The sequence below is a fragment of the Serinus canaria genome, assembly GCF_022539315.1.
Source record: "Serinus canaria isolate serCan28SL12 chromosome 7 unlocalized genomic scaffold, serCan2020 HiC_scaffold_29, whole genome shotgun sequence".
Classification (NCBI taxonomy): Eukaryota; Metazoa; Chordata; class Aves; order Passeriformes; family Fringillidae; genus Serinus; species Serinus canaria.
In genome coordinates, this window is record NW_026108147.1 from 291,296 (window position 1) to 303,769 (window position 12,474).

Here is a 12,474-nt window from a genome sequence, read left to right on the forward strand (position 1 = left end):
GCCTCTGAGCCTCCCTGATAAATCACAGGCGTGCAGGAAACCTGGTTATCCCAACACAGCAGGGGCAGAGGATGCTGTTCAGCTGCAGAGGGACATGGGAGAACAACATCCGTGAGGCTCGTAATGAAAGATTTTTGATATACTTGAGTAGTTAACAAAAATTTATTGCAAGAGATAGTTTGTCACTAGATTTACAGTTTCAGGGAACATAGTACAAAACATAGTGCATCAGCTTTGTCTAAACATTAAATAGGTGCAAATACACAAAGATAAAAAACGAAAAAGTGAATACTTTACAACATAAGGTATAGAACTATAAATATATTTTATATACATTATACATATTCTAAGACATGATTTTCACATATATATATATATTATATAGTTCATAATTAATATCAGACTATTCAGTGCTTCAGTAATAGTGTAGGTCTGAATGTTTCTTGCATCATTATACTTACAGTAAATGCTTCCGAGGAGCACGGAATTCTAACCAGTTTAGTTAAAACTGGGGGGAAGGGGGGGCTGTAGAAACAGCAGTTTGGGCGAAGGCTTTTTTTATTCTTGGCGTCCTAGAAGAGCGGCTGCAGGGGGATGACGGCGGGGTGCGGGGCCAGCAGGGACGGGAAGACGGCGTGCGGCAGCGGCGGGAAGGGCAGCGGCGCGGGCGGCAGCACGGCGGGCGGCAGCAGCGGCAGCGGCGGCGGCGCCAGCAGCGCGCCGGGACCGGCCGGGCACAGCCGCGGGGACACGGCCAGCTGCGCCAGGGGCTGCGCCCGGGACAGCGCCGGCACCTGCGACACGAACTGCTGCGGCGGCTGCAGCACCTTGAGCGCCGCGGCGTGCTGCTGCAGCACGGTCTGCTGGATGGTGGTCACCGAGGCGGAGCGCAGCGGCGGCAGCGGCAGCGGCGGGGCCAGCGCCAGCTTCACCTTGCCGGAGAGCACGGCCTGCGGCACCATCTGCTGAGGAAAGCCCTCCGAGGGGAGCTCCTTGAACTTCTCGGGGCTGTCGGCAGGGAAGAGCAGGGTCTGCTCGGGCAGGGGGAAGGGGGCTATCAGCTGCTCGGTGGTGAGGAAGGTGTGAGTGTTTACGTGTGCTTCTTTGAATGGCAAGGGCGGGGGGCTGCTAAATATGCCGGGACTGCACTGCAGCCATTCCCCGGCCACCTCGCCCATCTTCTCCTGCGCTAGAGACTCGGCCAGCTCGTAGTGGCAAAGGTAGGATTTGGGGGGAGCTTGTTCCACGTGCCTGTTGGGGACGGGAACTTTGTAACGAGCTTGGCTGTCGCGACCGCTGACGTTCTCCTTTTTCTTTCCCTGTTGGACAGCGTCGAGCTGCGGGGCGGCCGGAGCAGCAGGAGCTGTGCTGGTACCATCAGGGAGCGTGGAACCAGTTGTGCTGGTACCATCAGGGAGCGCGGCCAGCCCGCTCTCCACGGCCGAGCACGCCGTCCCTTTATCACCTTCCACCACCTGCGGGCCAGCACTTTCTAGCGGTGCCTTGCTCTCCTCCAGCTCCATTGTTTCATCCCTGTCTTTTGTATCATCGTCTCTGGGAGCTGCATTAGCTTCCTCGAGATTGTCTTGAGTCGGTAAGCCCCCCAAAATATTCAACGTAGAATCGGCAGAATTTTCTTTGGAAGATTCAGAGGCCTCACTTTTTGCATTCCTGTCAAGGAAAACACGATGGATCCTGGCCTTCCTTTTCCTGCGTTTCCCTTTGGCCTTGTGATGGGCACCTGGAGCGTGTCCTTGCCGTAGACATTCCTCTGCTGACAGTGCCTGCCCACAGGAGCTCTCCGAGGAGGAGGAGGAGGAGGAGGAAGAGGAGTAGGTGTGCTGCCTCCGCTTGCGGTGGGGCTTCTCAGGTTCTTCTCTCAGGACGCTGTAACCCCTCTTGGTGGGCTGGTTTTGGCTCGGCCCCTTCTCCTCACTGCACTGCCCCAACCATTTATGCTCAGGGCTGCAGCTTGGCCTCCTGCCTCTCCAGCTGCAGCAGGTTCTGGAGTGCCTCAGGCTGTGCCTCCTGCAGCTCAGCTGCCTGGCCAGCCGCCGGGCGCTGCCCCTGCCCTTCCTGTGTGCCCCCTTGCAGCCACGGTGCTGGGCACTGCTCTTTGCACCCCAAAAGTCACACCAGCCTCTGTCCCAGGGCGTGTGATCTGGGGCACACACCCCTCTCCTAGGGCCGTTTTCAATGCTGAGTTTTGGCTGTGGCTGCTGCACCTCGCCTGCAGTTAACCAGATATTTCCTGCATCATGCCTGCACTTCTCTGCATATTTATTTTCATCTCTGTAAGTAACTTCTTGTTCAGTTACTGGAGACATCTCCATGTCTGCTACTGTTGCGTCTCCACAGTGATGATAATGACAATGACACAATTTTCTTCTCCTTTTCCGTTTTCTGCTTTTGTGAAGCCATTTTTTATGGCTTTCTTTGATCCAGACTTTGTTGTATTTCTCATCTATCACAGTGCTTTGTCGTAAGGGGTTATGAGATATGTGATACTTTTCTATTTTTCTAATCCTGAATGACTCATCCAAGGACACTTTGTTTTGATTTTTTGCAAGGTCACAATTTCTGAAGAGGGAAACATCACTTAACAGGGGTATTGTATAGTTGCACACATTTCTATTCACTTCTACTTCATAATCACCACACTCTGAAGTCGGTCCTTTTGTAAAATCTGAGACTAGGATATGATCAGGTTCAGTTTTATGGTGCAAATGAGGTATGTTAGGTTGATGCTTGGGCTTTTCTTGGCTTTCACTTGCTCTCGATGACTTGAAATCAAAATATAAAGGATTACAGCTATAAGAAATCGATGGGCCTGTACTTGTGTAAATCAACATTTCTGATGGCCACTGGAGAACATTTGATCCATATTTGCTGAGCACAGGAACAAAGGGCTGGCAGGGTCTCTTGTACACGTCTGCTTTGCTCTTTGGGGCTGCGCTGCCTTCTGCAGACGGTGATGGAAGTGCTGCCTCAGCCCCGAGATGTTTTATTTCCCTCTCAGGTGCAGGTGGCTCCCTGTCCCCATGGTCACAGTTTTCCCCTGCAGCCTCATGCCGAGAGGAGCACTCGCCCACCAGTTCCTGCTCAGGAGCTCTGCCTGCCTGCAGCTCTGGGGACAGGGCCAGGTCCTGGGCGCTGTCTGCAGCCAGGGCCAGCCCTGGCTCCCCCGACTGTGCCCCGCTCTCGGCCCCACCGTGGCCACCCGTGTCTGGGGACACCAGCTGCCTCGAGAGGGGCATGGCAGGGGGCACAGCTGGGCTCCCCAGCCCCCTGCTCCCCTCGCTGGGCAGCTCCCTGGACTCCTGAGCTGCTGCAGGAGCCTCTGCCGTGTCCATGCATTTCTGCAGCAGTGGGTGAGAGCAGCACTGCTTCTCCTCAGGGCACGCCACTGTTTCTGCTGCTGCAGGAGGCTGGAGGCTGCACGTTCCCGGAACAAACCTGCTCCTCCTGCTGAACCCCTGCTCCACCGAGGCCTCCTCGTTGAACTCATAGAAAACAGCAGCTGAAGACTCCAGTTTGACTGCTGCTTTCTTAGGAAAAGCGAAGGAGAAGCCAACCCGGTGTCCCTGAGCTCCCTGGAGCTGATCCCTGCCCTTGCTGGGGTCACACTGGTGACTGCCTGCGTCTCCAGGGGCCGGAGGAGTCACAGAAGCGATGTCCCTGCAGTTCTGTGCTTGGGGCACTGGCCAGCAGCTGAAATCCTGGCTCTGGGCAGGGTCGGTGGCAGCAGCCTTGGGGACCTCCCTGCAGTCATCTCGCACGGTCACCGTGGTGGATTTGAACATGGGGCCGCTTCCAGGAGCGCTGGGAAGGGAAAGAAAACCTGGAGTCAGTCCTGTCCCAGAGCTGCTGACAGAAACACGGCATTACACTGGCACTTACACAGCTCCTTAAGGAAAGAGGAAGACACTGGATTTGTACATTTAGACTATGAAAAATGCTATCTCCTATAATAAAAATCAGTTCACTAGGAGTAAAAAATAGGATGGGTAAATATTGTGCTCCCAGCTCCCTCCTGTGAAGTTATCAGCTGAAGGAGTAATGTTCCTACAACGTAGTTAACTTCTCCTAGACACACTGGCTGGCCAAAGAAGAAACTGTCTGTCTCCACAAAAATCCTGCTCCTCCTCCCAGCAGACCACCAGGGTTACTACACTATTACTACAGACTGCAGGTTTACACTCCAACACTTACTACAGACTGCAGGTTTACACTCTAATACTTACTATAGACTGCAGTTTTACACCCCAACACTTACTACAGACTGCAGTTTTACACTCCAACACCATTACTACAGACTGCGGTTTTACATTCCAGCACTATCACTACAGACTGCAGTTGTACACTCCAACACCATTACTACAGACTGCAGTTTTACATTCCAACACTTACTACAGACTGCAGTTGTACATTCCTTCATGCTCCAAAATGCACTAAAACAGAGAGTTTTAGTGCTTCACGCAGCCCTTCCCACCTAGGCATCATTCCAGAGCCTCTGCTCTGCCCACAGGCAATCCCCCAGCAGCTCCATCCTATTTGTGTGCACAGACCCAACCAGCACCATCCCAGCAATTTCCTTCATGGAGAAATAAAACTGGGGAGAGGATTTCAGCTGGCAGAAGTGAAGTAAGTGATTCATCCCTCTTGAGAAAAAAATTTATCACTGTCTGCTTCTGTTCTTCATTTCATGTCCTCTTCCCATCTGTTCTGTTTGACTTAATAGGGAGCAAAGAGAGGAGCAAAAAGTGTTTAAGCTGACAATTTTCCAGCATCCAGAAAAACTGCTCAGCCCTAGGAGCAATGGACCTGTTTGTTTGTTTGTTTGTTTAGCCAGATCAGTCTGTTCCAGAGCAGAGCAGTGCCCACTGATGAGTCACTGGCAAAACTTCAGAGAGTCATTTAGGACCCCAAGAAGGGCTGAGATGAAGAATAATGTCTTTACCCTATCAGGTCTAGAAATTATGGTAGAGGCTTTATGAGGAAGGAATTCCTCATGAGAATTCCTGCCTTGCCCAGTTCTTTATAAATTTGAAACATATATTAAACCCACACACAGATCCTTTCTTTCACAGAATAAAATGGTGACTTCTGCAGAACCCAGCTAGAAAATGCCAGTTTAAAAACCCCTATGTGTCTGTGCCACACCTCTAAGGATGCAAATGGTAGCAAATAGCAATAATGGAACGGATAAATTAGGCTCAGAGAGAAATTCTCCTTCAGGAAGTAGCAAAAGGATTAAAAAAAAAACCAACAACAAAAAACCCAAATAATCCAGAAACAACGAAGGCTGGCAAACCTGGGATTCACTAGCAAGGAAAAAGGAAAACAGAAGTTCCTCTTTCTCATGCAGAATTCCATTTTGGAGCAAGTTTAGGGCAGTGACATCTAAAACACTCCAGTATAAAGCACGGCCAGGTAAAGCACGCTTGGAGGAGAATGTGTCCACGTGGTTTATCCCAGGAGGATTAAAAAGTTGGGTTTGTGTTCCTCCTGTCAAACAGACACCACGACACTCATGTCCCTTCCACCTGCTCACTCAGTGTTTCAGGACACTGCCCACCATCCAAACTAGGCACAAGGAATATTTCTGAGCAGGAGCTGCAGCTTGGTTGGACTTCTCTGTGAGCTCATCTTGGGAGGTGAAGGCTGAATAAAGAGAAAACATTTGCACACCAGCATCCACATTTTCCCTTTCTTTTTTTTCCCCCAGAGATTACACTGTGACAAGTACATATATTTTCAGTGGCTCATCAGTGCCAGAACTGTGTCATATTTTTGAGAATTCAGTCACAACAAGCAAGCTCAACACTAATTTCAACAGCTTGCCTAGATACAACACTAAAAATGCATTGTAGCAAGGAGCCACTTTTGCAGAGGGAGGTAAACACTCTGCTGAGCAGGGGAAAAGAAGCATTTACCTTTTAAAATAAAAAATCTGGCTATTGAGATCTGAAGCTCGGTTTCTGGATGCTTTCCCAGGCGAGCATTTTGAAGAGTAAATCGCAGAGATCTGTTACATCCTGGAGAGACAGACTGTGTTCCTCACCTCATCAATGAAGTAGTGTCAGCCTGCAAATGCACGACCCACTTCACTCAGCTTTCCACCAAAGCGCCTGGTTTTATGAAATATATATGAAACACATCTTTTTTTAAACTAAAAATATGTGTCATTTTAGCTCAGCTGAAAAAGCAGTGCTAAACATTCATTCCTGCACTCAGTGTGAATCAAATGCTGGGCACAGAACGCTTCCAAAACGCCCCAAAAACTCGTGTGTGGCTGCAGCCAAGGGTCTCCTGCCTCCCACAGCATCAGCAAACAGTGCAGGGCTTATTTAAAAGTGTTTTGCAGTTTGAGCACCACGGACTTACCAGGTTCTCTCTTTCCTTAGCTCAGCCAGCTTGTGCAGACGTTGAAGGGCTTTCTCCTGTTTCCTTTCATCTTTCCGTGACTTGGATGCCACATTTCGAGCAAACTCCCTCTGCTTCAGCTCCTTCAGCCTCTGCAAGAAACAGCCACGTAATGCAGGTGAAAACCCCTGGGGTGAGGAACATTTTGATGACTCTTTCTGGCTGGAAAGTGCCCCCAGCATGAATTATTCTGAGACTACAAACTTGTGTTGAAGCCTCTTGTAAAGTGTCTCAAGTTAGAGTTTCCTACCTAACTTTATGGGGAAAAAACAAATTACTCTGGAGCCTAAAATGAAAAGCAAAACCTAATGAAAACATTACTGCTTCAGAATCACCAGGAAAATCAGAACATTAAATATTTTTCACAGTTGCACCTGTAAGATAGATGAGAGCTAGTTATCCTTGATGAATATCTCACTAATTACTCTTGATTATGTAACTGCAAAAGATGTACAAGGGAGCAATAGACGGGAAAAGAAATTCCTCAGCTCTTATTCTTTCCTCCCTCCAATTATCTGCCAGAAACAAACACACACTTCATTATGGGGTGATTGATGCTCTCCCAGCACCAGAAGCCTGCCTTGGTCTGACACCCCCCTGGTGCCCCTGCATTGCTGCCCCTCTCCAGCAGGATGCCAACAGCCCTGTGCCATGCTCCAGGCTGTGACACCCCCCTGGTGCCCCTGCATTGCTGCCCCTCTCCAGCAGGATGCCAACAGCCCTGTGCCATGCTCCAGGCTCTGACACCCCCCTGGTGCCCCTGCATTGCTGCCCCTCTCCAGCAGGATGCCAACAGCCCTGTGCCATGCTCCAGGGCTGTGACAAACACCAGGTCATGAAGCACTAATTAACACTTCTGCTGCTTCTGTTCCAAGAGAACTCTGCTTTCTCAAGTTTGGCTTCATGGCTGCAGCGCTGCCATTGTGCAGAAACATTGTTCTAAGCCTGCAGAACTGCTGAGCCTTGCACGCTGAATATTTCACTGTGAGAGCTGCCAACCACGTGTGCAGCAGCAGCCAGGGCTTGCTGCAAGCTGCAGGGTGTTTTCTGTGAGCTTCAGCAGAAATCTGCTGAATATTCCAGAAATACTAAGGACACACAAAGGAAGCTACAGAGAAGGACAGAATTAGCATCTCACCTATCAAAATAATTTTAGCAGTTAATGGAAAGAGCATGAAGCTGACACAGGCTTTCTGCATCTGGGAAGTGGTTTCAGCCTCTTTGGTCACTGACATTTTAGGAAAGTGAGCCACTGAGATTGAAATGAACCTTCCAAATCTTGAATATTCCTGGTATCTACAATGTGCACCGTGACCAAAAGTGAGGAATTAATATTTAGAGTTAGGTTTCTAAAGGTCATTGCCCATAACCCCTGAAGGATACACTAACAAGTGACGGGCTGAAGGAGACACACGAATTCCCCCAAAGTGAGCTCTTTACTGGAGTTCTAAACCACAATCCCTTTCTCAGACCAGGTTTGTGTTGGATCACTGAGCCCTCCAAAGCCTTTGCTCACAATATTTCTTCACCTCAGTCAGATATGAACCTATCAGGAGGTAATTTGCCCTTGATTAAGAATCACCAGGAAATTTGGAAAAACAATAATTAACTAATAACCCAAAGCTCATTACTGAACGGAAACGTGCCCAAATCTCAGTCCTAAAGGCAGAGAGCAATTCCTAAGGAAAACTGACACCAACCTGCTGAGCCTTTCCTTTGCAGCAAGGACAGCAAGGACAGAGCCCCATCCCCTGCATGACACAGGTTCCAGTTGGCAAGGAGGGCAGCACGGAGCACTGCCTACAGCTCTGACCTCTGAAACCTGCCACAAGCCCAAGGCTTGATGAAAAGGAGAAAAAACAGCCCACAAAAAGCCATCCACCTGGCACATAAATAACAGGGGCAATTAAGCAGGGGGACCTGCTGCACATCTCAGCAGAAGGCAGATCTGAAATGTCTGCACTCCCCGGGAAGGTATTTCTGAACAAAGCATTGCCACAGAAAATGGAGAATAAGAGCAGAGGCTTTATCATCTCAAGGGCAGCGTAGCTGTGTGTTTACAGAAGTCTGAAAAGTGCCTCCCTCTCTGTCCCTGCAGCAAACTCCAAGAGAGAAAGTGCTCAGACACCAGGAGCCCTGGGGAGGGCTGCGAGACCCCTGCCCTCTCTTCTGCAAAGAGAAGGGAAGGAAAAGGAAGAATCTCGTTGTGAGCACTCCCAGCCCTGCTAACAAACCTCTCTCCACCCTCAGGCACCACCTGCCAGAGCACCCCACAGTTAAGGAGTATTCACAGACCCAGATTCTCTGCCTTTGCACCAGATTTGCCCTACTGAATTGAAACAGGTGTCTTGGCTGTCTCTAATTCAGCAGGAGCACCCTGTGAGGGATGTCCCCGTTCTCCTGGCTGATTCACCACGGCAGCTGTATTTTTATTTTTGTCACCTGCACAATCTTTTTCTTTCTGGAAAGTCTTTGGGGCATTTCTAGCCAAGAGCAGAGGAAAACTTTTTCACAAATTTGGGTTAAAATTTCTTTAAGTACTTCTTTTCCTAGGAATAACTGCAGAAATACAGAGGCAAACAATGACATTTCCTTCTATCCTACCAAAACTGTGGCTGTTTTCTCCACAGGTTAGTTATCTCCCATGGAAATGTGGATGTTTTGGATACCTGTTCCCAGTCTTCACAACATCCCTTGAAGTAGGCTGGGCTCAAATTGTTACTTCTGCCTCAACAGTCCCACATTCCTGCTTCAAGATTTTCATCAAAATGCTGCAGTGCCTCTGGGCTGGGACAGGAAAATGAAAAAGATAACCAGGGGGACACTTGGTTTTTTTCTTCCACAGACTCCCCCTTTTTTTGGCAAAAACTGCCAGAGATGATGCTCAGGAAAGGTTTCCAAAGGCAGCACTGTTTTCTCTCCACACATTTTGGGTTTATTGTTGGAATTCTCTCTCTCTCAGTGCCATCAAAGGGACTCATCCTTCATGAAATTCTTGAGCCCATTCAATTCCTGCCTGGATTTTGGCCGGTGCACAGCTGGAGTTCAGCCCTCTCTCCTCAGCAAGCAGCCTGGGAACTGCAATCACCATGGTGGTCAAGGTCTTGGGTTGAGATCTCCCTCAGCACAATTTTACTGCTCCAGTGCCAGCTCCAAGGGAAATGTGCCACCAGCCTCAGCACCACCATGTCCTGGAGCACATAAATGTTAATTAGCAGCCTTTTTTTGGAAGTTATGAGATGCTCCAGTCCTGCTCAGCGTGAGATCTGATGAGATTAGAGCGCTGGGTGGTACAGCTAATAAATCGGTTTACTGTACAACCTCATTTCTTTAATGAGGAGCAAATACCTGAGGCTCAGCACAGCGAGGGTCCCAGGTGTGCACTTGCTGAGCAAAGTGCTGGGTGTGATTTTTGCTTTGCATTGCTGCAGAACGGGGAGCAGTGACCTGCTGCTCGTCAGGAGAGAGCCCCTCCTGTCAGGGGTCAGCGCTAAGTGCAAACTGGGGTGTCAGAATTAGAAAACACAGAAGAGATGAGTGGCAAGGCCATTATGGGAGAACAACTGGGATGGTTTTCATGAGGGAATAACTTTTAAAAGCTGACAAGAGCTGTCAAGGTGTCAGCCTGGAGAAGAGCCAGCACAATTAACATACCATGGCTTCAATCTACTGGAAGGGGAGGGAGCAGATTTTATTTTGGACAATTACAAGTTAATAAATGGAAGCGTCAGCTCCTCTGTGGAGCACCCATTAAAGCCTACTAAAGGTCAGAACCTCTTACAGTTCCTGTCATGGCAGGCAACACACCACCATTATTTCATATTTCAGGCAATTTTACTGTCAATGACAGCAGTTACAAATGTGCAAGAAAATATTTTCCTTAGCAGTGCACCAGGCACTTTACTCACAGAAATCATCTGTGCTCCCAGAAGTGACTAATAGTTCAAGATTTTTTCATTATGAGCTTGGTGGGGTTTATGTACTTATTTATTTATTTATTATTTTTCCAAGCTGCCCAGGAGTGAGTGAGAGCATGAAGGGCTCAGCAGGGAATGCCATCCCATTCCCTCACATCCTCCAGCCACACAAAATCCAGGGAGTGCCAGGGACCGACCCAGGGCACTGCTCCCTCCCCTCCTGTCCTTGCTCCAGCTCCCCATCAGATCCAGACCTGGCACAGCACACACAGACAGACAGACAGACAGACAGACAGACAGACAGACACCCGCTGTGTGAGGCTCGCCCCAAGAGCCAGCTGAGCTCAGAAAGTGCTTCTGCTTTTCTTTACTCCCACTTGAAAAAAACCAAAAAAAAACCAAAACAAAAAAAAAAAAACCAAAACAAAAAAAAAAAATTCCACAAAAAACCCAAAAAACCCCAACCAAACAAAAAAAGAACCTTAAAAATTTAAAAATCCGAGCAAGAACTGGCTTTGCTTCACCTGCAGAAGTGCCCACCCTCTGCAGTGGACCAGGAAAAGAGGGGCACTGCCTGAGCCATCCCTGGTGCCCTGCTGGCAGTGAGTGACAGCCCGAGGGTCTCTGGGTCACAGGGACTGCAGGGGTTTGCAAAGGGCCCGTCCTCGGTGTGCCCCCTCCCGGGGAGGCACAGCAGCTCCTGGGGCAGGGCATCCCCAGCACCCACAGCAGCCAGGGAGCTCTCTGGACACACACACCAGGTGGATTTTCACACCTGAGGCAACAGGAACCTGTCACACCCGGCACTCCTTTAATGCTCAGTATTTACTGCTCCAGGAAAATGGCCCAACACTATTTCTGCCTTGCTGCTCTTCCTGTCAGTGGGGCAGAGATGAGGCATTGGCTACCCTGGCTTCCCCTGGGGGGGCAGAGCCAAAGCAGGACACCCCAGCCTGCTCGGGAGGAAAATCTGCCACCTGCAGAGTCACTGGGAAAAGGCTGGCTGTCATTGAAGACATTGTCTGGCATTACTCAAGTCAGATAAACCCCCACACCATCATCATCATCATCATCATCATGTTAAGGCTGCCCAGCTCCCAGCATTACAAATCCTAGAGCTCATTGTAATGGAAGCTTTGCTTGGACATTCACTCCTCCTCACTCTGATTTTGAATTTTCTTTTCAATTTAGTTCAGTCAAAGAATCCTAAAGCAGTCTCAGGTATGTAACATATTCCTTGAAGGAAGTGTTAGGGACAGGAGGGCTCCTTTCCTGTTGGCATGGGCATCACAAAAACATCTGTGTGCATGGATGAAGGAACCCCAAAGCAATGGAGTGATGGAGCAGGGTACCTTCAGGAGAGGAGGGCTCTGAAGGACCTGAAGTACACCACAGCATTTATGTGATAAAAGGGAAATTGTACATTTACAATTTTTTACATATTATTCATTATTATTCACCGCTCCCTGCTCCTCTGCAATATTAAACTGCTCAAATTTCTCTTTCTTCCCACCTCAGAATTTTTTGACTGTAAAATCTCCAGGGTAAGATTTGTTCCCAAGAAAACTGAATTTTGCTTTCCAGAACCTGCAGCTGAGGACAACTCAGCCCTGATTTCCAGCCTGTTTGAAGGAATCTCATTTCATCACTCCACCTGGAGCCAGGCTGAAGCAGGGTGAGCAGATTTCTCTTACCTGTTTGTGAGCATGATCATAGGAGTTGATGTGGTTGTCAAACTCCTGGTGTTTGTAGTACTGCTTGTCACAGAGCTCACAGTAGAAGTTGGCCTTGAGGTCTTCCAGAGCTTTTGCTATCGTGTGTTTCTTTTCAGCATAATCCTGGAGGGGGGGCAGGAGAAAGGAATTTTAGTTTTGCCTTTGATGCTGTGGGTGGATTTAGTGCTCTGCAGTAAATCAGACTGGTAAACATTTACACACCTCTGTGACTAAAGGCCTTCCCAAATTTGCTGTGCACATATTTACTGGCTCTGCTGGGAGGAGGAACGTTTGCACACCTCAGTTTGGCACACAGTGCCAGCTCCCCTCAGGGCTCTGTCAGAGGCCTGAAGGATTTCCCTGGGCTCGGTTTAAATACAAATATTTATCATGCTGAAGGCTGGTTTCAAGTTCAT

General features: G+C 48.9%; 1 protein-coding gene across 1 annotated transcript in view; it reads right to left on the reverse strand.

The window, feature by feature from the left end:
* Positions 1-204: 204 nt before the first annotated feature.
* ZNF804A (zinc finger protein 804A) overlaps positions 205-12,474 on the reverse strand; it is a 74,848-nt gene continuing 62,578 nt past the window's right edge. Inside the window, exons 2-4 of the mRNA XM_030233149.2 lie at positions 12,038-12,181; positions 6,388-6,518; positions 205-3,822 (exon numbers count right to left, since the gene is read on the reverse strand). Coding sequence (XP_030089009.2) covers positions 573-3,822; positions 6,388-6,518; positions 12,038-12,181 — 3,525 coding nt within the window. The 3' untranslated portion in view covers positions 205-572. The remainder of the gene's footprint in view (positions 3,823-6,387; positions 6,519-12,037; positions 12,182-12,474) is intronic.